This window comes from Mercenaria mercenaria, chromosome 13, assembly GCF_021730395.1.
Source record: "Mercenaria mercenaria strain notata chromosome 13, MADL_Memer_1, whole genome shotgun sequence".
In the NCBI taxonomy this organism is placed as follows: Eukaryota; Metazoa; Mollusca; class Bivalvia; order Venerida; family Veneridae; genus Mercenaria; species Mercenaria mercenaria.
This window is the reverse complement of record NC_069373.1, coordinates 21,093,043-21,118,348: the sequence shown is the minus strand read 5'-3', so window position 1 is coordinate 21,118,348 and position 25,306 is coordinate 21,093,043. Positions and strand designations below refer to the sequence as shown.

The 25,306-nt window shown below is 37.2% G+C and overlaps 1 protein-coding gene across 1 annotated transcript in view; it reads left to right on the top strand.

Moving 5' to 3' along the window:
- The first annotated feature begins 240 nt into the window (after window positions 1–240).
- Window positions 241–25,306, top strand: part of LOC123529454 (complex I assembly factor ACAD9, mitochondrial-like) — an 88,585-nt gene continuing 63,519 nt past the window's right edge. Inside the window, exons 1-5 of the mRNA XM_045309784.2 lie at window positions 241–560; window positions 11,182–11,275; window positions 16,273–16,374; window positions 19,540–19,646; window positions 25,065–25,165. Of these exons, the coding sequence (XP_045165719.2) occupies window positions 303–560; window positions 11,182–11,275; window positions 16,273–16,374; window positions 19,540–19,646; window positions 25,065–25,165 (662 nt within the window). The 5' untranslated portion in view covers window positions 241–302. The remainder of the gene's footprint in view (window positions 561–11,181; window positions 11,276–16,272; window positions 16,375–19,539; window positions 19,647–25,064; window positions 25,166–25,306) is intronic.

The following is a 25,306-nucleotide window of genomic DNA, read 5'->3' as shown; positions in this document are numbered from 1 at the left end:
GATGATCTCTGATTCATATTGAACATTGTACGTAATCATTGTAATCATATGTTAACATAAACTATTCTGCGCTCACAATAACATCAGTTTAAACACCTGTATAATTAGACTAGGCTAGACAATATCGATTTTATTATCCTTCTTTGTCTATATGGTCAGCAGTTTCCGATACCCTTCTTTACCTTTGTGGACAGCAGTTTCCTATATATTCTATATCGTCAGCTAAGTCGTCAGCAGTTTAGTTTGTTCCCAAATGTAAGGTAAACTTCCGCTGTCTTCGCCGGGTAACACAAACAGAAAGAATGTTCAAAAAATCGCTTTTAAAACTAAGTCAAAGACAAATTAAGAGTATTATTACCGTAGAAAATATAAACTCCAACAGATGGACGATACCAGTTATTTATCATGACAGATGTCTTGCTAGCAGCGTCGAAAAGGCGGGGGGCTCGAGTATTACGAAAACTGAAGGTCAGGATATAGAACGATCGAAAGACGGGCCGTCAAAACCGCTGAAAAATACTCCATTTGTCAAAGAATTATTTCTTGGGAGATTTGATAAGGTATATAATATATTTTGAGAAGGAACTTAAATATTGCAGTGATCATTGTAGGACTGCGTCATAAATTATCCCGGAGTCATTAGTTGACGCCCTTTAAAAGCAGTCTAACATGTATTGCGTTAGTAAATAGTATTGTTATAAACTATAGCATATGTCTCCCATTACTTTATTCCTGTTTTCTGGATTTTATGGGCTAAAACATGTCAAAATTTTAATATTGCTGGCTGACCGTCGAGGTATCTACATCTACATGTTACTTCCAACAATCATTAGCGATTATGACTGGAAGGCACTTGTCTGGGCAGTGTTAAAAAATGAGAAAACTCATTAAGTGCAAAGAATAAAAATTACTACAGGTGCTAAGTTAAAAACATAGTGAAGGAAGTTACTGCAGATGTACAGAAGCCAGCCGCTCAGCAAATATGTTGAGGCTGTGGCTGGACTGTACATAGTGAGGAAGGCCATTCCATAGTCTGATTGTACGTGGGAAGAAGGAGTTCATGTGGTATTGAGTACGGGACTGTGGAATTAGGTAGTAAAGGTTTCTGGTCGGAGTTAGATGGTTATGGTCGACGCATACATGATTCGTTCGGATTTTGTAAAAATATATGAGAGAAGATTGTATGTGCCGTTGTTCTAAAGTTTGCCAGTTTAGGGTGTTAATCATCTGGGTTACACTGCTTGTATAATTATAGTCGTTAAAGATAAACCGTGCAGCTGATTTTTGCACTTTTTCGACTTTGTATGAGACGGACTTTTGCCAGGGGTACCAGGTTGATGAGCAATACTCGAGTTGTGGACGGACATAGGTGTTATAGGCTTTCTCTTTGACCTTTTTGTTTGTTGTCTGAACATTTCTTTTGATGAATTTAAGAGAGTTGTTTGCTTTATAGGAAATAGTATTAATATGTTCAGACCAGTTTAAGTCTTTAGTTAATGTAACACCTAAGTATTTAGCGGTATCGGTAGATTTCAGTTCCTTGTCATGCAAGGTGTAAGGAAACATGACAGGGTTTTGTTTGCGAGTAATTCTCAGCACCTCACACTTGTCTGGATTAAATTCCATTGACCAGTCCCGTTCCCACTTTTCAAGGGCGTACAAATCTTTTTGTAGTGTTTGGGCATCAGATGAGGACTTGACTGTAAGGTATACTATGGTATCATCTGCAAACAGTCTTGCCTTACTTCTAATAGAATCTGGTAGGTCATTAATTTAAGCCAGGAAGAGACAGGGCCCTAGGACAGATCCCTGAGGGACACCGGACAGGACAGGCAGGGTGTCAGAAGTGCAGCCGTCTACAACTACTTTTTGGGTTCAGCCCTTCAAAAATGACTTTATCCACTGTGATGCCAGAGGGTGGACACCCAGCTCATTAAGTTTAAATATCATTTATTGTGATCATATAGTATCCATATACTTATCTGTAATGTCGTGGTACTTGACATTTGACGTAACCACATTAAACAAGAAACAACACAACAGTGTATTTCTTGTCTTTACCACAATATTTCATGTCATATGCATCAATAACTGTGTGAAAATGAATAAGATATCATTGAAGAAACATCCATGTGTACTTTGAACAACAACAGTCAGCCATTGTTATCGTGTGATGTCACATCACTAATGTCGCAGTATAGGTCAACAATTGTGTCAATCAGGCTATCATAGGTTATGAAACACTAAATATAATTCAAACATTGAAAAGCTATCTAAGTCAAATTAACAGGAACACTCAAAAGTTATTAAACGCCAATGAAACGTTTTATATTATCTGTTTACATTGGCACTATCGAAAATATTCTCCTCTGTGCAGCAGACACACCAGATATTTTGCAAGTAAATCACAAGGTTGTGGGCGTGGTCATAATGTAGCGGAGCCTAAGAATCGTAATAGTACTTAATATTTTCTGTTTGATAGTTATCTAACATGTTAAAATTCACTGCTCAGTATCATTGCTGTATTTTGAGGAGATGGTCAGCGGGCCCCCATCCCTTCCTCCCTCTTAAAATCCATCGATATAAGACGTTTTGATGTTTTGCCTGATACCGATATTTCATTCATTTTTGTGTAGCTGGGGGATGTTACTTAAAATTTTTTGTCCTCTAACCTATAGGCGGGACTTAATTTGCATAATTAATGAGGACAAATGCCGATCAGCTGGTAGACGAACTTATAAACATTGCAAATATTTGCTTAATTCATGGATTTTTGCAATAGATGTGTGAAAAATACGATTTTAATAAATATTGACAGATATTTAGCAATGTAACTGCAGGTAGGAGCATTTTTCGCCAGCATGAGTAAAATAGGTCACGAACTTCCCCGGTAAACACCACGTAGGTGGCGTAACTCAAATACCGCGAAATTAGGGATGACGCGAGATTAGTGATGTTGAGTATATCTGTTGAGGCTCATGAGAAATGACGCCTTTTGATTGGATTGCTTTCTTAACCAAAAATTCACTTTTTTGGAGTCTGTATGGCTTAATCATAACTTGTTGGTATAATTCTATGTGAATGCAGTCGAAACCTGAAACTTAGAAGGACAATGAACAAGTTAAGATTAATTTTTTCCTGTGACCTTTTTAGCTCGACTATACGAAGTACATTTGTATATGGAGAGTTATCCTACTCAACCCGGCATTGGCGTCCTTCTGCGTCCCTACCTTGGTTAAAGTTTTTTATACTTTCTCTTTTTTCTCCTTATCTCTGTAATTACTTGATGGATTTGTTTCAAACTTAAAATAGTTATTCCTCATCACACCACATCATATGGCACAAGGGCCATAACTCTCACACCAATATTTCATGAAATACACACCCCCCCCATTTTTACTGAGAATTTCAGGTTAAAGTTTTGATGCACTTTCACTCTATCTTAATTATTACTAAATGGATTTGGGGCTTCCGTGGTTGAGTGGTTAAGGTCGCTGACTTCAAATCACTTGCCCCTCATCGATGTGGGTTCGAGCATCACTCGGGGCCTTGAATTCTTCATGTGAGGAAGCCATCCAGCTGGCTTACGCAAGGTCGTTGGTTCTACCCAGGTGCCGGCTTGTGATGAAATGATGCACGGAGGGGCACCTAGGGTCTTCCTCCACCATCAAAGCTGGAAAGTCGCCATATGACCTATAATTGTGTCAGTGCGATGTTAAACCCAACAAAATAAAAAAAAAAAAATTTTACTAAATGGATTTGATTCAAATTGAAATTAGTTGTTCCACATCATCTCCCACATCATATGACACAAGGTCCATAACTCTGGTACCAATATTTAATGAATTATCCCCCACTTTTACTTAGAATTTCGGGTTAAAGTTTTAGTGCACTTTCACTCTATCTCAGTTATTACTAAATGGATTTGATTCAGACTTAAAATAGTTGTTCAACATTGTCACTCACATCATATGACACAAGAGCCATAACTCTTGCACCAATATTTGATGAATTATCTCCCCTTTTTACTTAGAATTTCAGGTTAAAGTTTTGGTGCATTTTCACTCTATCTCAGTTATTACTAAATGGATTTGATTCAAACTTAAAATAGTTGTCCCACCTTATCACTCACATCATATGACACAAGGTGCATAACTCTGGCACCAATATTTCATGAATTATGCCGCCTTTTACTTAGAATTTAAGGTTAATTTTGATGCATTTTCACTATATCTTAGTAATTACTTAATGGATTTGATTCAAACTTGAAGTAGTTGTTCCACATCATCACCCACATCATCTGACTCAAGGTGTATAACTTTTGCACCAATATTTTATGAATTATGCCCCCTTTTTGCTTAGAATTATACTTATTTGGTGTTTTGATACACGTTACCTTTATCTCTCTTATAACTTAACATTTTTGACACAGACTCGAGCTGTTGAACAATATCTTCATCCACCATTGGAGTCATTAAACACTCCAGTGACAGCTCCAGCTTCCTCAGATGTGCCCAGTTTTACTATCCAGCATCGAAATAGTCTAGCGCGCTGTCTCCTGTGACAGCTCTTGTTACTATTTCTTTGTAATTAAAATGTGATTTTTTATTCACTTTACATATTTTATATAATAATAATAATAGGTCAAGTTTAAAACTGGGTCATGTGGGGTCAAAAACTAGGTCACTAGGCCAGATCAAAGGAAAATCTTGTTAACACTCTAGAGTCTACAGTTTAAGTTTGAAACTCATGAGAGTTGGGCAGATTGTTTGTCTTGATGACCTCAAGGCCAAGTTCAAATCTGGGTGATGTGGGGTCAAAAACTAGGTCACCCGCCGGTCAAATCAAAGGAAAAGCTGGTTAACACTCTAGAGGCCACAGTTGAGACCCAATCTTTATGAAACTTGGTCAGGATGTTTGTCTTGATAATCTCTAGGTCAAGTTTGAAACTTGGTCATGTGGGGTCAAAAACTAGGTCAGTAGGTCAGATCAAAGGAAAAGCTTGTTTACACCCTAGAGGCCACAGTTGTGACCCAATCTTTATTAAACTTAGTGAGAATATTTGTCTTGATTCTCTAGGTCAAGTTCGAATCTGAGTCATGTGGAGTGAATAACTAGGTCACCCAGTCAAATCAAAGGAAAAGCTTGTTGACATGCTAGAGGCCACATTTATGACCCCATCTTCATGAAATGTGATCAGAATGTTTATCTTGATGATCTTTAGCCCCAGTTTGATTGAATCTGTGTCATGTGGGGTCAAAAACTAGGTCAGTAGGCAAGATCAAAGGAAAATCTTGTTAACAGTCTAGAGTCCACAGTTAAAGTTTGAGACTCATGAGAATTGGTCAGAATAATTGTCTTGATGACTTATAGGTTAAGTTTGAATCTGGGTCATGTGGGGTCAAAAACTAGGTCATTCAGCATGCTGCGAAATTAGAATTTTGAAATAGTTGTCATTCGGGCAACCAATTTATCAAAATTTGGTTGACCGAAGTAAAAAGTGGTTGCCCGAAATTTTTCTTGAGAAGTTCTACATGCAATTGAATTAATTGAAGTCTTTGAAGTACCAGAAGTCTTTGAAGTACCAATAAACAGAAATTATCAAATCTGATTCAATTTATTCACATGAATAAAAAAACAATCAGTCGGTCAATTTCATGTTCAGACATCTTGCAGTCCTCCTTGTCATCACCATAGTTATATTTGAAAGTCATCTCAGCATGTTCTCAGTTGGTTTTTCTGAACTATACCTGGTAAAGCCCCCTTTAGAGGCCATATTTTTCATGGGATCTGCATGGAAGTTGGTCTTAATGTTTATCTTGATGATATCTAGGTCAAGTTTGAAACTGGGTCAACAGCGGTCAAAAACTAGGTCAGTAGTTCAAATAATAAAAAACCTTGTGACCTCTCTAGAGGCCATATTTTTCACGGGATCGGAATGAAAGTTGGTCTGAATGTTCATCTTGATACAAAAATATATCTAGGTTAAGTTTGAAACTGGGTCAACTGTGGTCAAAAACTAGGTCAGTAGGTCTAAAATTAGAAAAACCTTTTGACCTCTCTAGAGGTCATATTTTTCAATGGATCTTCATGAAAATTGGTCTGAATGTTCACCTTGATGATATCTAGGTCAAGTTCGAAACTGGGTCACATGCGGTCAAAAACTAGGCCAGTAGGTATAAAAATAGAAAAACCATGTGACCTCCCTCCATATTTTTCATGAGATCTTCATGAAAATTAGTGAGAATGTTCATCTTGATGATATCTAGGTCAAATTCGAAACTGGGTCATGTACCTTCAAAAACTAGGTCAATAGGTCAAATAATAGAAAAACCTTGTGACCTCTCTAGAGGCCATATTTTTCAATGGATCTTTATGAAAAATGGTCAGAATTTTTATCTTGATGATATCTAGGTCAAGTTCAAAACTGGGTCACATGAGCTCAAAAACTAGGTCACTATTTCAAATAATAGAAAAATCGACATCATACTCAAAACTGGGTCATGTGGGAACAGGTGAGCAATTCAGGACCATCATGGTCCTCTTGTTATACATTTCAAAATGACATAATACTGTGCGATACCTATATATGCGCTCTATTGATTATTAGTGACGGAAGCAAAATATGCGCATGCGCAGTTTTGGTTTGCTGCCCACATGATGATGGTGTCTAAAAATACTGTCACGTCTCGTTCTATATTTATCAATGTTTACAAAAGTAAATCGTAGCAATGGTTTATAAAAGTGCTTGAGAAAAACTGCAAAAACTTGAATGTTCCCGTACCAAGAAACTGATCAACCATTAACTTTCATGTAAATATATGAAACATTGGCAGCATTTTGCCTTTCGGTGATAAATTATTTTAAAAATCATAAATCACAATGTGTGGGTTAGCCACTTTAAGAACATAACCCAATCTTTCTGGCTGAATTGGATATGCTGATTCTTCAAAAAAAGTTGGTTTAATAAACTTTTACATTGTTTAACAATGTTTGTTTCAAATATTTCAAATGTTTGATCATTATCCTCTGTAGAATGAAGTGTAGACTAGGCACATGGAAACAGAATCATTTTATGAATTAATGGCAACCTGTGTGTAACTTTGTTAAAATGCCAATATTGCTATCTTTCTCAAGATAAATTATGATTGTCACCATAATGAGCCGTGCCATGAGAAAACGAACATAGTGGGTTTGCGACAAGCATGGATCCAGACCAGCTTGCGCATCCGCGCAGCCTAGTCAGGATCCATGCTGTTCGCTTTCAAAGCCTATTGCAATTACAGAAACTGTTAGCAAACAGCATGGATCCTGACCAGACTGCGCGGATGCGCGGTTTTCTCATGGCACAGCTCAATTATAATGGACCATGTATTTATTTATGATTGTGAGAAGTTTCATTTAACATTGTAGAAAAAATTCTTTTCCCAGAATATGAAAACTTGTCTGAGGTCTAAATTGTTCAAATCAGTCTAGCACACAACTCCATCTATTTCATTTGCTTCAGGAGAGCAATTTTGTTTTCTATCTTTGTACATGCATCTTGTGTTATATTTATACATTCCACAATATTTTTTCAGTATTAAAAGATGCCTGAAAAGCAGCAAACTAATTAATAACTTTTGGAATAGTGCTTGTTTAAACATTGTATTTTCTCTTTCAATATACAAAGAAGATGCACTTTTAAGTTTCCTATCAACACACAGGTTGTTTTGACAGGATTTATTGCCATGTTGTTAAATCTATCATCATGAATATTGTAATTGTTCCAGAACAGCAAAGACTTTAGAATTTGGAACATGCGGAGCTGTATCATCAGCATGTATGTCTGTATTGGATGCATTGCTCTGGCTGTGATTCCCTAACCTTTTAATTTTTTCTTTCTTTATGTTATACATAAAAAGGTGAAGGCGCTACTTTGGAGTCTTGTGGAACTCCACGCTTAATAGTTTTCAGTTTTAACTAAATGTCAGTTAACTTTACAACAAAAATCCTGTTTTCAAGGTAAGATTTAATGAGATGCAATGCTACACGTAAGTAGAAGAAGTTGTATAGTAATGTGTGTAGCTGTAAGTGTTACTGTCTGAAAAAAAGGTAGTTTTGTAAAAAATACAGGAATATTAGACTGATTTTATATATCATAACTGTAAATCTATTAACAAAAAGATTAATTCCGTACTCTGTCTTTGTTAGTACCATGGTACTTAATCAACTACTTCGATGCTGATAGATTCCCAGTATAGAATAAGACATTCTACCTCTCTAAATCTAACAGTGAATAACTGTCGTATAAATTCTGTCACAAATCAAAAAGTTTTAGGTGTACATATCAATCAGCATTTAAAGTGGGATGTACACATAGAAAAATATCTGTGAAAAAATTTCTAACAAATTTACACCTCCGAAAGTTCTCAAAATTTCTTACACTAGAAATGAAACAAATGTTTTATAATGCCAATATCATTCCGATTATTGACTACGGTGCGATAATTTGGTGTAATGCTCCCAAAACTTACATGTACTTTTCAAAAGTCTCAGTGTTTCAGAAAAGTATTGCTAGATGGATATTAGCAAAACCTTTGTTAACTTCTTTTGTTGCTATGTTTAAAGAACTGAAATGGCTTTCTGTCGAAAACAAACATAAATTACATATAGCTATAATGACGTATAAGGCTCTGCATGGTTCAACTCTAGAGTATATTTCTCAGTTGATTACTGTTTCCGACAACAAGTCATACAACCTAAGATCTAATTCCCAAGGTTTAATTACTCATTTCAGACTCAATTCAGATTATATGAAACAATCTGTCAAATTTTTATCAATGAAAGTGTGGAATTCTATACCAGTTATTATCAGAAATGCAGCGAATGTGAACTGTTTTAAATACAGTTGCAAAAAAACTTTTATTTGATGAAGTCTTCACTGCATAATCATAATGCTACAAGTGCTCAGATGAAATTCGTTTTTACCTTTTTTCTTTTCTTTTTTATGTCGTAATGTTTTAATATGTACTTTAATACTTTGTACCTTGTTGAAGGCCTCATTGTAAATATGTGATTTCATTTGTATCTGCTTAATATGTCATTGCATAATGAGTTAACCTTTGTAAAATAAAGAAATTATTATTATTATTATTATTATTACCATTTGTAGGAGTGGAAACTAAGTAGCCTACAACTATACCACATAATGACGCGAATACTTTTTATACGCCTGTTTGAAAAACGGGACGTATTATGGGAACACCCCTGGCGGGCAGGCGGGCGGGTTGGTGGGCGGGCGGCGTCCACAGACCTTGTCCGGAGCATATCTTCTACATGCATGAAGGGATTTTGATGAAACTTGGCACAGTTGTTCACCATCATGAGACGGAGTGTCATGCGCAAGAACCAGGTCCCTAGGTCTAAGGTCAAGGTCACACTTAGAGGTCAAAGGTCAAATTCAAGAATGACTTTGTCCGGAGCATATCTTCTTCATGCATAGAGGGATTTTAATGAAAGTTGGCACAATTGTTCATCATCATGAGAAGGAGTGTCATGCGCAAGAACCAGGTCCTTAGGTCTAAGGTCAAGGTCACACTTAGAGGTCAAAGGATACAAGAATGAAAACTTTGTCCGGAGCATTTCTTCTTCATGCATAGAGGGATATTGATATAACTTGGCACAAATGTTCACCACCATGAGGCGGAGTGTCATGCGCAAGAACCAGGTCTCTAGGTCTAAGGTCAAGGTCACACTTAGAGGTCAAAGGATACAAGAATGAAAACCTTGTCCGGAGCATGTCTTCTTCATGCATAGAGGGATTTTGATATAACTTGGCACAAATGTTCACCACCACAAGACGTAGAGTCATGCGCAAGAACCAGGTCCCTAGGTCTAAGGTCAAGGTCACACTTAGAGGCCAAAGGTCAGATACAAGAATGACTTTGTCCGAAGCATATCTTCTACATGCATGAAGGGATTTTGATGAAACTTGGCACAGTTGTTCACCATCATGAGACGGAGTGTCATGCGCAAGAACCAGGTCCCTAGGTCTAAGGTCAAGGTCACACTTAGAGGTCAAAGGTCAAATTCAAGAATGACTTTGTCCGGAGCATATCTTCTTCATGCATAGAGGGATTTTAATGAAAGTTGGCACAATTGTTCATCATCATGAGAAGGAGTGTCATGCGCAAGAACCAGGTCCCTAGGTCTAAGGTCAAGGTCACACTTAGAGGTCAAAGGATACAAGAATGAAAACTTTGTCCGGAGCATTTCTTCTTCATGCATAGAGGGATTTTGATATAACTTGGCACAAATGTTCACCACCATGAGGCGGAGTGTCATGCGCAAGAACCAGGTCTCTAGGTCTAAGGTCAAGGTCACACTTAGAGGTCAAAGGATACAAGAATGAAAACCTTGTCCGGAGCATGTCTTCTTCATGCATAGAGGGATTTTGATATAACTTGGCACAAATGTTCACCACCACGAGACGTAGAGTCATGCGCAAGAACCAGGTCCCTAGGTCTAAGGTCAAGGTCACACTTAAGAGGCCAAAGGTCAGATACAAGAATGACTTTGTCCGAAGCATTTCTTCTTCATGCATGGAGGGATTTTGATGTAACTTGACACAATTATACACCATCATGAGACGAAGTGTCATGCGCAGTTCCCTTCTTTCGAATTACTTCCCTTTGTTGTTACTGTAAATAGCTTATATTGTAACTTTTTCATTACTAATCATAGGGAAAAATCGAGACCACTTTTCTGTAGTACAATATGCATGCTACATCCAATTTTGAGGTGTATTTTGACCAGTCTCTACCTGGTAAAGATTTTTGTGAGGACTTACAATTTTTTTTTTTTTTAAGATTAACTTCCCTTAGTTGTTACTATAAATAACTTTTTTATAATTGACCGTAGGGAAAAACCAAGACCACTTTTCTGTGGTACAACATAGATGTTACTTTCCAATTTTAGGTGTATTTTAAGGTATCTCTACCTGGTAAGGAGTTTTTTTTTGTGGACTTAGAAAAACAAAACACTTAGTAACTGTTATTACTAAACAACCACAAAGTTAAAATTCCATTTGCAAATACAGGTGCTAGAGTAAAGAAATTTGCTGTGACGGGCGTATATTGTGACATTCTTGCACTCTTGTTTGAAAATAACCTATGGCTCAACAGTTTCTATATGTTGCAGGAAATGCTAGTATTCCCAGAGCTGTCTAAAAGTGAAGATTATGATCACCTGAATGAATTGGTGGCACCTATAGAAAGATTCTTCGATGAAGCAGGTATTTAAATGTACAAAGTTGCTGATAAACAAATTTACAGTTCAACCTTTGAATAATTAGACGCTGAAGTGAAATCATAAATTTATAAAAGAAGGTACAATAAGTTAAGTGCATTTTACCTTTCATATTAAAAGGACCCATTCCAAATACGTTATAAGTATGAATAAGTGCCTTCTGAAGAAGTTTCCAGGATTTCTGTTGATTGAAAGACTTTAAATGCTACATATCTGGCTAGTAATTCTACACTAGGTTACTACTCCAGTGTAGATCTTGAAGTCTCTTTGTCTATTTATGATAATGTACAGGTTCTGTTGTCAGCCAGATAAGTATGTCTCCCATATGCAGTGAGGGAGACATATTCAGGGTCCACACTTTTAGGCGATGTGAGCGAAGAGGTCGCTTTTTTAGCTCACCTGTCACATAGTGACAAGGTGAGCTTTTGTGATCACGCAGCGTCCGTCGTCTGTCCGTCCGTAAACTTTTGCTTGTGACCACTCTAGAGGTCACATTTTTTGTGGGATCTTTATGAAAATTGGTCAGAATGTTTATCTTGATGATATCTAGGTCAAGTTTGAAACTGGGTTACGTGCCATCAAAAACTAGGTCAGTAGGTCTAAAAATAGAAAAACCTTGTGACCTCTATAGAGGCCATATATTTCACAAGATCTTCATGAAAATTGGTCAGAATGTTCACCTTGATGATATCTAGGTCAAGTTTGAAACTTGGTCACGTGCCTTCAAAAACTAGGTCAGTAGGTCTAAAAATAGAAAAACCTTGTGACCTCTATAGAGGCTATATATTTTACAAGATCTTCATGAAAATTGGTCAGAACGTTCAACTTGATGATATCTAGGTCAAGTTCGAAACTGGGTCACGTGCCATCAAAAACTAGGTCAGTAGGTCAAATAATAGAAAAACCTTGTGACCTCTTTCAAGGCCATATTTTTCATGGGATCTGTATGAAAGTTGGTCTGAATGTTCATCTTGATGATATCTAGGTCAAGTTCGAAACTGGGTCACGTGTCGTCAAAAACTAGGTCAGTAGGTCAAATAATAGAAAAACCTTGTGACCTCTCTAAAGGCCATATTTTTCACGGGATCTGTATGAAAGTTGGTCTAAATGTTCATTTTTATGATATCTAGGTCAAGTTCGAAACTGGGTCACGTGCGGTCAAAAACTAGGTCAGTAGGTCTAAAAATAGAAAAACCTTGTGACCACTCTAGAGACCATATATTTCATGAGATCTTCATGAAAATTGGTCAGAATGTTCACCTTGATGATATCTAGGTCAAGTTTGAAAGTGGGTCACGTGCCATCAAAAACTAGGTCAGTAGGTCAAATAATAGAAAAACCTTGTGACCTCTCTAGAGGCCATATTTTTCATGGGATCTGTATGAAAGTTGGTCTGAATGTTCATCTTGATGATATCTATGTCAAGTTCGAAAGTGGGTCACGTGCCGAAGAAAACTAGGTCAGTAGGTCAAATAATAGAAAAACCTTGTGGCCTCTCTAAAGGCCATATTTTTCATGGGATCTGTATGAAAATTGGTCTGAATGTTCATCATGATGATATCTAGGTCAGGTTCGAAACAGGGTCATGTGCGGTCAAAAACTAGGTCAGTAGGTCTAAAAATAGAAAAACCTTGTGACCTCTCTAGAGGCCATACTTGTGAATGGATCTCCATAAAAATTGGTCAGAATGTTCACCTTGATGATATCTAGGTCAAGTTTGAAACTGGGTCATGTGCCTTTAAAAACTAGGTCAGTAGGTCAAATAATAAAAAAACGTTGTGACATCTCTAGAGGCCATACTTTTCATGGGATCTGTATGGAAGTTGGTCTGAATGTTCATCTTGATGATATCTAGGTCAAGTTTGAAACTGGGTCAACTGCGGTCAAAAACTAGGTCAGTAGGTCTAAAATTATAGAAAAACCTTGTGACCTCTCTAAAGGCCATATTTTTCAATGGATCTTCTTGAAAATTGATCTGAATGTTCACCTTGATGATATCTAGGTCATTTTCGAAACTGGGTCACGTGTGTTCAAAAACTAGGCCAGTAGGTATAAAAATAGAAAAACCTTGTGACCTCTCTAGAGGCCATATTTTTCATGAGATCTTCATGAAAATTAGTGAGAATGTTCACCTTGATGATATCTAGGTAAAGTTCAAAGCAGGATCACATATCTTCGGAAACTAGGTCAATAGGTCAAATAATAGAAAAACCTTGTGACCTCTCTAGAGACCATATTTTTTCAATAGATCTTCATGAAAATTGGTCAGAATTTTTATCTTGATAATATCTAGGTCAAGTTCAAAACTGGGTCACATGAGCTCAAAAACTAGGTCACTATGTCAAATAATAGAAAAAACGACATCATACTCAAAACTGGGTCATGTGGGAAGAGGTGAGCGATTCAGGACCATCATGGTCCTCTTGTTTTTAATGACTTCGCTCTGTTTATTCCGTTATGGGTTGTGAACTTCACCTGTCAACAAAGTGTGCTCCGTCTATTACTGAATATCGTTACGATGATTTTTATTGGTCGAAAACTTTGGAAACACCAATCAAACGTGGCGAAACAAAATTGCCTTTAATTGATTTTGTGCATCACTGATAAATTGTGTGCTTCACGTGTGAAAACAAACAACTAACAAAAGTATGTCAATATTATTGATTTATTATCATTTACATTAATGTAAATAGTAACAAAAAAGCCGTTGAAAAGGGATATTACAAATCCAGAATGGCGCAGTGTACCTCATGTGACAAAATCATATTTGCCCCAGGTAACCTGAACTAGCGCATTCTGATGTTGACATCATGTAGTAACATTACTTTGGCGACTGAAAGGGTGCTGAATACATTTTCAGGTTGAATAATTAATTGTCAAATAATTATGGCATTGTTAATTTGAAAAAAGCAATACAAATGATGCTTGTAAGTTTGTTGAAAATAGTTAAAATGAAAATACCAAGATAAGCATAAAGCGAAGATATTTGATAAAAGGTCAATAAACAGCTGGTTTTGCCTTTTGCTTCAGTCTGTATGAAGCATAGTAACTGTTGTGTATATCATTGGCATGTTCCTGTTTTAATTATTTTCAGCGGAGTTATGACCCTTGGTTTTTCAAATTCTGTAATGTCTGTGCTACTTCTCCTATACCACTGGTTTTAATTCCACCTAACTATGAGTTACCAGTTAACTGTTTGTTTGTTTGTATGTAAGCTTATTTATAGTTGCCATCGGTAACCCATATGGGCGAATCTTCCAGAAGACTGTTAGTAGGAGGATAGTGCAATATACAGAAGACACTCCAATTCCAGAAGCTTCCCTGGTTCTTTATCATGCCAGGTGTAAAGCACGGGACTCTTGTCCCAATGTTAGTATTTTTTAGTTAGAGGAGCGGAGGTTCGAACTCACGATCCCTGATTTCTTAGTCAAACAGTGTTACCACTGGACCACTGTGTCCGCTCTTGAGTGATCAGTGCCAAACCTGCTAGTGTCTGTTGGAATGTTATGGTTCAGTGACTTTGCCGGGAGTTATTGCCCGTCATTTGTGGTATTTTACAATGACTGCGTGTTGATTGGTTGGTGACATACATGTATATTTTTCTTGGAAAACAATCTCTAGTTCCTTTCTGGGTTAGTCATAACCCAACATTCTGAAGTTTCTGGTACAAAATTTGTAATATCCATTTCTGATAAAGTACAGGTACTATAGTCAGCAAGATTATTAGTAACTTGGTTTGTATACCTTGGCTCATATTGCTGATGACCCTGTATGTCTGTATTTTCTGAATTTGGAAATTACTGATATAATTAGAAACCCCATATGAAATAATCACTAGGAAGAAATGGGGGATATGTCTGGTAAGCATATTATGTCTCTTTACCTGAAGAAATACCTGAAAGGTAAAGTTCCTTGTTTAATGTGGGTAGTCGACGAAAGTCTCCACCCAGAATGGATGGAACATATTTCCAGCCGAGCCCACAGCAGATGTCATATTTACCTCCCCAGCAACCAGTCTAGGCTGATACTGCTGGAAACAGTACCAGTTTAAGTAAATCCCCCAGCACTGGACATTAGTTGGGACATCAGCCACGGCTGGGAATCAAAACCCAGACTGCTGGCGTTGTAGTCCAAACTGCAAACCCCTGCACCACTCACACTTCTTTTTTGAAATTTATAGAAGGCAAGATAGAAATGCTTAGACCTATTTGTTAGTGACCGGATACAGGATTCACTCTTGTTTAATAGATTTTCTTGACAGATTAAGCGGGCCGCTTTGGCCAAGTGGCTAAGTATGCTGACCTCATCCCTGTGGGTTTGAAACCTTGGGTGGGATTTAGAAGTATTTCATGTAATGAAGTCGCCTGATTGAAGCTGGATGGTTGTACCGTGTATGCATCCATGACTAAAATAATGCCCATAGGGGTCCTTCAGTTCCTCCACCATCAGAAGCTGGAAAAGTTTATGACCAATAACTTCGGCATTTTGGCTTGAACTTAACTATCAGATCTGACAATACATCATCACAAACAAACCATGTAACTAATGACATCTGCTGTAGGGTATCCAATTATTTGAGACTTTTTGTTTGAACAAAATGTATGTAATAATGTACTACTATTGATATAAATATTCTAGGACAATAGGACAAAATACCCCTCAGAGTAAGTCCCCCTTGCTTATCTTGACCAAGACAGAAAAAATACCCCCCTTTTATTTTGTTGAATAAAAATTGTTATGGTAAATTAAAAAACAATGATTAATGTTGATTTTGAAAAAATATAAGATGTTAAATATCAATTCCTGTATGGTATGAAATGAAAATTTAAATATATTGGAAAAAATCCAAATGTGATTTTGTCAGCCTTGGCCAAATTTAGTAAAGGTTGGGTGGTGGTGGGGGGGTGGGGGGGGGGGTTGTTTGGTTTTCACATTCAGGTACTGTACCTGTAAATCATATCTCATACTGGTGTTTTATTTCAGTGGATTCTAAGCAGATTGACATAGATGGTAAAATTCCAGATGAAATATTAAAGCATCTTGGTGAACTGGGCTTGTTTGGAATGCAGATACCAGAAGAATACGGTTTGAAGTTTTTCTTGTACATTATTGATACAGTTAGTTCTCTAAACCATACTAATGTGCAATTATTTATTATTCATTGGGACTTATTTTCATGGAATTTGTATTACATGAATCTGCATTTCATTGCTTTTACTTGCCCCTCATCGATGTGGGTTCAAGCCTCACTCGGGGCTTTGAATTCTTCATGTGAGGAAACCATCCAGCTGGCTTGCGGAAGATTGGTGGTTCTATCCTGGTGCCCGCTCGTGATGAAATAATGCACGGTGGGGCACCTGGGGTCTTCCTCCACTATCGAAGCTGGAAAGTCACCATATGACCTATAATTGTGTTGGTGCGACGTTAAACCCAACTTAAAAAAAAAAATTGCTTTACTAGGGGCCTCTGTCCCCGAGTGGTTAAGATCGCTGACTTCAAATCACTTGGCCCTCATCGATATGGGTTCGAGCCTCACACGGGACGTTGAATTCTTCATGTGAGGAAGCCTCCAGCTGGGTTATGGAAGGTCGATGGTTCTACCCAGGCGCCCGCTCGTGATAAAATAATGCACAGAGGGGCACCTCCCTCCATGATCAAAGCTGGAAAGTCGCCATATGACATGTAATTGTGTCGGTGCGACGTTAAACCCAACAAAATAAATAACTTCATTGCTTTCCAATATTCCCTATCAACTTTTTCAAAAATTTCTTACAAAATATTGATACATGCAATACCATTGGTATTGAAATAATATAAAAACATTTTGATAGCCAAGTACACTCATATTACCTGATTTTGGGCTTACAAAAGGTCAAAAACTTAGTTTGACCCCACTTGTTCAAATTATAGAGGGTTATGAAAATTTCTGAATGTCTAAGTTAGGATAAAGACAGTATGTGCTTGTGAAAATTAATTTTTTTTTTTTCAAAAAAATAGTTATATGATACAGTCAGATATGCAACACAAAGTATCTTAAAGACTTGGGACATACTTATCTATCTCCCCGTAGAGACACATGTTCAGCTCACTCTTACCAGAATAAGGATACAATCCCTCAGACAAAATCGACTCTGTTCAGTTTGACCATGCAAACAAGTCACACTTTTTATACGCCCAAAGGGACGTATTTTGTTATACTCCCAGTGTCCATCTGTCTGTCCGTCCGTCCGTCCATCCATTAGCAATTTCATGTTCGCTCTGTAACCCTTGAACCCCTTGAAGGATTTCAAAGAAACTTGACGCAAATGTTCACCACACAGAGACGACATGCAGAGCGCTTGTTTCGGATAACTAGCTTCAAGGTCAGTCACAGGGGTCAAAGATCATATGAGTGTGTTTCGTGTCCGCTCTGTAACTCTTGAACTGCTTGAAGGATTTCAAAGAAACTTGGCACAGATGTTCACCACACTGAGATGATATGCAGAGCGCTTGTTTCGGATGACTGACTTCAAGGTCAAGGTCACACTAAGGAGTGAAAGGTCATATATGACTTTGCTGTGTCCGCTCATGAACTGCTTGAAGGATTTCAGAAAAGCTTGGCACAAATGTTCACCACACTGAGGCGACGTGCAGAGCGCATGTTTTGGAGAACCCATGAGTCAGCCTTGTTGGTTCAAGGTCAAGGTCACAACTCAAGGTCAAGGGTTTGAGCCTGCCATTTTGTGTCCGCTCTATATCTCATAAACCCCTTGAAGGAATTTTATAAAACTTGGGTCAAATGATCACCTCATCAAGATGATGTGCAGAACCCATGAGTCAGCCATGCCGGCTCAAGGTCAAGGTCACAACTTAGGGTCAAAGGTTTGAGCCTTCCATTTTGTGTCCGCTCTATATCTTCTAAACTCCTTGAAGGATTTTCATGAAACTTGGGTCAAATGATCACCTCATCAAGATGATGTGCAGAACCCATGGGTCAGCCTTGTCGGCTCAAGGTCAAGGCCACAACTCAAGGTCAAAGGTTTGAGCCTTCCATTTTGTGTCCGCTCTATATCTCCTAAACCCCTTGAAGGAATTTTATCAAACTTAGGTCAAATGATCACTTCATCAAGACGATGTGCAGAACCCATGAGTCAGTCATGCCGGCTCAAGGTCAAGGTCACAACTTAGGGTCAAAGGTTTGAGCCTTCCATTTTGTGTCCGCTCTATATCTCCTAAACCCCTTGAAGGAATTTTATAAAACTTGGGTCAAATGATCACCTCATCAAAACGATATGCAGAAATTATGAGTCAACCATGCCAGCTCAAGGTCAAGGTCACAACTAAGGGTCGAAGGTTTGAGCCTTCCATTTTGTGTCCACTCTGTATCTCCTAAACCCCTTGAAGGATTTTCATCAAACTTGGGTCAAATGATCACCTCATCAAGAACTCATGAGTCAGCCATGTCAACTCAAGGTCAAGGTCACAACTGAAGGTCAAAGGTTTCAGCTCTGTACCACCTAAACCCCTTGAAGGATTTTCATGAAACTTGGGTCAAATGATCTACTCATCAAGACGTTGTGCAGAATTCATGAGTCAGCCATGTCAGTTCAAGGTCAAGGTCACAGCTAAGGGTCGAAGGTTTGAGCCTTCCATTTTGTGTCCACTCTGTATCTCCTAAACCCCTTGAAGGATTTTCATCAAACTTGGGTCAAATGATCACCTCATCAAGAACTCATGAGTCAGCCATGTCAACTCAAGGTCAAGGTCACAACTGAAGGTCAAAGGTTTCAGCTCTGTACCTCCTAAACCCCTTGAAGGATTTTCATGAAACTTGGGTCAAATGATCTACTCATCAAGACGTTGTGCAGAATTCATGAGTCAGCCATGTCAGTTCAAGGTCAAGGTCACAGCTAAAAGCAAAGGTTTACCCTTTCACTATCCATAGCAGTGACGGGGGATTTAGCTGTCTTTCAGACTGCCTTGTTAAAAAGACATCTAACATTTCTATTCTATATCTGATATAATCATGACCAGTGATTAAACTAGTATTTAGTGACCATTGGCTTCTTCATTCATACTGGGAAAATCCTAAGATAAGGTTGAATTTATAAACACAGGTTAGCTTATGATTTTTTAAAACATTTTTTAAATTGAAACTAAACATTAAAACTAAAAAAAAAAATTGATTGTTCTCACACAGAATACCTGCAGATTTACAGTTCTTACATAATTGTTTTCATGTTCAGTTAAAATCATCTCTTTTATGATTAGGTGGCCTTGAACTGGATGCAACAAAGTTTGCACGACTGGCAGAAATCACAGCACTAGATGGAGCTATAGCAGTGACTCTAGCAGGACATGGGTCAATTGGACTTAAGGTCAGTCTCTTTAAATTTTACACAGGGATAGAGAGAAAATTTAACAGTATAGTTGTAGGGGTAGGGATCTTATATGTGATATTCTACACTGATAGGTTAATTGTTTGTGCCCTCTTACAAACAAGAGGTTGCATATTGTTTTGCTTATGTTTGTTGGTGAGTCAGTCCCTGGGCTTGTAAACTGTTTGGTTTGCAAGCAGTGAACCAGAGAACACTTGCGTCTGCTGTGGTCAAACTTCATAGGATGTTTACCTATTGTCAGTAGGTCATTGCATTTAGGTCAGTAGGTCAAAGGACAAGGTCACAGTCTGAAAACAGTTTCCAATCAATAACTAGAGAAGGCTTGAATCTACAGCTATCAAACTTCAAAGGATGATTATACATGGTCAGTAACTGCTGTTATTTTGGGGATCATTCAGTCAAAGGCCAAGGTAACAGTGTATTGTGATTGAAAAGGAAGCTCTTTTGGGTCTAGGCCTACCAAACTTCATAACATGATTGCCTGTGGTTAGTAGATTACACCGTTGTGTGGAAGGGCTCGAGAGGGGTCAGTTGGCCAAAGGTCACAATGTCTGGACTGAAAGTTTCTGATCAAGACATGGTGTTCACTTGGGCCTAATGTCATCAAACTTCATACCATAATTTGTCTTCGGTCATTACAGTTTAAGGGTCATGAAGTCAAAGGTGAAGATCACATCATACTTGAGAGCCAAAATGCTTTACTGTATAAACAGTATTAGCTTTCAGTGTCTTATTAGGGCTTTTCCAAAGCTCTTCTGTTGAGTTCACTAACTGTAAATTACTCGTTTTTCCCAGCAGAAGAATAGAACTTGGCCAGGGGTCAATTTCTTTCATTTGAGGTAACCATTCAGCTGTCTTGTGCGAGTTTAGTGATTTTACTTTGATTCCTGCTCATGCCACAGTGTTTGGAGGGGCCACTGGCGGCTGAAATGTTTTTTCCACTATTGGGGTTGTACTGTATGTTTTCAAATTTAGACGGATTGGCAGAATGTCTTTTATCCAGATAACCTTGAACAAAATGAGAAGTATTGCCATATGGCCATTTATCCAGGTAACCTAGAACAAAACTAGAAATATTGGGATAAGGTTATGTATCCAGATAATGTGGAACAAAACTAAAGAATTAGGTTAAGATCATTTATCCAGATTACCTAGAACCAAAGTTGTTGGTTTGTAATATATATCCAGGTAACCTAGAACAAAACTAGAACTAGTGGCTTAAGGTCATATATCCAGGTAACCTAGAACATAACTAGAACCATTGCTTTAAGGTCATACATCAAGGTAAACTAGAAGTATTTTGATAAGGTCATTTATCCAGATAACCTTGAATAAAACTAAAAGTATTGGCATAAGGTCATTTATCTTGATAATCTGGAAAAAACTAAGGTTTTGGCTCAAAGTCATTTATCCAGATAGTCCTGAACAAAACTAGAAGTATAGACTTAATGTCATAGGTAACCTTGAGCAAAACTAGAAGTATAGACTTAATGTCATAGGTAACCTTGAACAAAACTAGAAGTATAAGCTTAAGGTAATTAATCCAGACAGTCTTGAAAAAAACTAGATTATTGACCGAAGGTCATTTATCCAGAGAACCTACAACAAAACTAGAATTATTGGCATAAGCTCATTTATCCAGATAACCTGGAACAAAACTAAAGTATTGGCTTAAGCTCATTTATCCTGATAGTCTTGAACAAAACTAGAACTATTAACTTAAGGTCATATATCCTGGTAACCTAGAACAAAACTAGAACTATTGGCTTAAGGTTATATATCATGGTAACCTAGAACAAAACTAGAACTATTGGCTTAAGGTCATATATCCAGGTAACCTAGAACAAAACAAAGTATTGGCTTAAGGTCATATATCCTGGTAACCTAGAACAAAACTAGAACTATTGTCTTAAGGTCATATATCCTGGTAACATAAAACAAAACTAGAACTATTGGCTTAAGGTTATATATCCTGGTAACCTTGATAAAACTAGAACTATTGACTTAAGATCATATATCCTTGTAACCTAGAACATAACTAGAAGTATTGGCTTAAGGTAGTGGAGGTGTAATAGCAATGTTTACAAAATAGCATTTGCTTGGTATATTCTTAAAAATGACCGTGTTTCGCACTGCTTTGCAATTTTTTACTAACATTTACCATGCCGTTTTTTTCAAAATTTTGTATAACTTACGGTATCTCCTCTAGCTCAAGTAGAAACAAATTTCAGGGTGATGACCAATATACAAAACGTTTGCAGAAAACTCAGTTTACCATTTATTTTAATAAAAGAATCATCAAACTATTGGTAAACAAGTATAAAACACAAAATAAAAATATGAGTATCATTTTATCTAGCGTTCCTCGAGTAAACGGACTTAATGATACAGAATTCTAACTTCAACATTGAACAAATAAGGTCGAATCCTGTGTTTCTGTTTTGAATTTTGCTTACTTCATTCAAAAATGACCTTGGGGCAGACGTAAAACCTACCTAGATTTCTTCCACAATATGTAATCTAAAGAGTGAAAGCAAAATAGAGAACTTTTACCACATGTAACTCAATATTTTTAAAGATGTGTAACTCTGCCCCTTCTGTTTAAGTACAGGGTTCGCACAGGCTTGAAAAGTACTTGAAAATGAAGGGCAGTCTTGAAAAGTCTTTGAAAACAAAATTTGTCTTGAAAAGTGCTTGAAAATTGCCAAAAGACCTTGAAAAGTACTTGAATTTCTTATTTTCTCGTATGTTAGACAATTAAAATCTCCCTGAAAATCAAAAGTAAATCTTTTAGAATAAAATCGGCAAGTTTCGAGCAATGGGCAGAGCTACGAAAACGCCGTAATAAAAAAGGTCCAATGTGTTCGGGACGAAAGCGAAGTTGGGTACGAATGTTTTGTACTTTCTGTTAGCGTTGTCTCCCCTGAATAAAATGGCGTCAATTCGTCACGGTAATCTGTGTAAGTATTATTTTTGAATAAGTCCTTGAAAACTATAAGACTAGTGCTTGAAAAGTCCTTGAATTTGACTTGGCCTTGTCTGTATGAACCCTGAAGTAGTAAATTCACTTTGAACAGCAAGAAATCGCTTATCAAATTATTTTTTTTTCCATTTTTGTACAATAAATCAATCATAGATCTTGAAAGAAGTAAAAGCTTACCAGAAAAAAAACGGAAAATAAGAGAAAAAAAATTGTCCCAGTAGGGCTTGAACCTACGCCCCATGAGAACTGCAGTAAAAGTGGGCTTATGTTAGGAATTGAATACTCTTCAAAAAGGAGGTACTCTATTACACATCTACTACCTTAAGGTCATATATCCTCGTAACCTAGAACAAAACTAGAACTATCGGCTTAAGGTCATATATCCTGGTAACATAGAACAAAACTAGAACTATTGACTTAAGGTTATATATCCTGGTAACCTTGAACAAAACTAGAACTATTGGCTTAAGGTCATATATCCTGGTAACCTAGAACAAAACGAAGTATTGGCTTAAGGTTATATATCCTGGTAACCTTGAACAAAACTAGAACTATTGGCTTAAGGTCAGATATCCTGGTAACCTAGAACAAAACGAAGTATTGGCTTAGGTCAAATGTCCTGGTAACCTAGAACAAAACTAGAACTATTGGCTTAAGGTCATATATCCTTGTAACATAGAACAAAACTAGAACTATTGGCTTAAGGTTATATATCCTGGTAACCTAGAACAAAACTAGAACTATTGGCTTAAGGTCATACATCCTGGTAACCTAGAACAAAACTAGAAGTATTGGCTTAAGGTCATATTTCCAGGTAACCTAGAACAAAACTAAAGTATTGGTTTAAGCTCATATATAGGTAAGCTTGATCAAAACTTGAAGTATTACATAAGGTCATTTATCCAGATAACCTAGAACAAAACTAGAAGTACTGGCTTAAGGTCATTGTCATGACAACCTAGACTAAAACCTTAGTTGATACATAAATACACGAAAACATGTTCATTCCATCAAACTGGCAATACCTCAACATATCAAGCTTTCTAAAGATTATATTGATATAAATATGAGCATATGAAATATTTGGAAACAGTTTCAGAAAGTTTGTCAGTAGTGTAAAATTTAGTGACTGGTACAAATTTATTCTTAAACTTTTTCCAAAAATTATCACTTGACCATAATATATTTTATTTCACCTTGTGATGCAGAAAAGACTAATTTACCGTGAAATTATTCAGTTTAGTTGGCACGAAATTTCGTGATTTTGGCCAAAACGACTGTTTCGTGGGGACGTAAATTCGTGGATTTTCAAGTTTAAAAATTTTTTTTTTTATAATTTCCACAGGAATAGATCTAGTATAGCATTTTGTTCTTACATGTGAAACCTACACGTGTGAAACAGCGCTGCCATGGTTACCGAATTTGAAATCTACGCAGCGGGAGATTAGCGAGTGATCATGTGCCAATTAACAACCGCGTTATCTATAATTATACGACCCTTAATTTGCAAAACTTAATGAAACGGTGAAATATTCAATGATCAGACATGCACTAAGCAAGTCCCATAACTCGACTTTATTTTGTTTTTTCAAAATTATGCCCCTTTTTCGACTTAGAAATTTTTGCTTAAGTAGTTGTATGTAAGCTGGTATCTCAGTATCCACTTATGGGAAAGGATTTAAACTTCACACACTTGTTCACTGTCATGATATGACATGCAGTGCAGAGGTTCAGTAACTCTACTGTGCATTTTTCAAAATTATGCCCCTTTTACAACTTTTGTATTCGTTCAATTGACAAGGCTGTTGAATAGTCGAGCGTTGCTGTCCTCCAACAGCTCTTGTTAGTATCTACTTTTACTTTGACGAGCATGTTGTAAACAAACCACGGGTAAATGTCTGAATGAAAGTCGGTTTTGTTCCGACGCATACCAATGTTTATCGTTGATGGAGCCGCCATAAACTACATGAAAGCTGCAGGTCATTACTGCCGCATGCACACAAATTAGATGGGACGGCCATGGTGTCTTTTTTAGCGACATTGTGCATTGTTGCCTACAAGTTACATTATCATTGGCACAGTTTGTTCGTTAGGACTTAATTTCGTGGTTGAACTGAACCACGAAAATTAATCCCCCACAAATAATAATGATTTCACAGTATGCCTGAAAAGTTTGATTAAAATCTGCATTTTAGAATTTCAGATAAAGGGATGTTCCAAAAAGCTTCCATTGTTCAGATTATACTACCTTCAAAACAAACACACAACTCAAGAATTTTCACAAAATGCTGAGTTCACTCGAGTTCTGTAACATAGACTTATTTGGTTCAGACATGCATAATGAAGTTAAAGAGTAAATATGCCAACTGTATCTTAGTTTATGCTTCATTAAAAAAGCTTGTTTTGTATTTTAGGGAATTTTGATAGCTGGAACAGAAGCCCAGAAACAGAAGTATTTACCCAAACTTGCCTCTGGTGAACATATAGCAGCTTTCTGTCTCACAGAACCTACAAGGTGGGTTAATACATATAGCAGCCTTCTGTCTGTCTCACAGAAACTACAAGGTGGGTTAATATATATAGCAGTCTTCTGTTTGACAGAACCTACAAGGTGGGTTAATACATATGGCAGCCTTCTGTTTGACAGAACCTACAA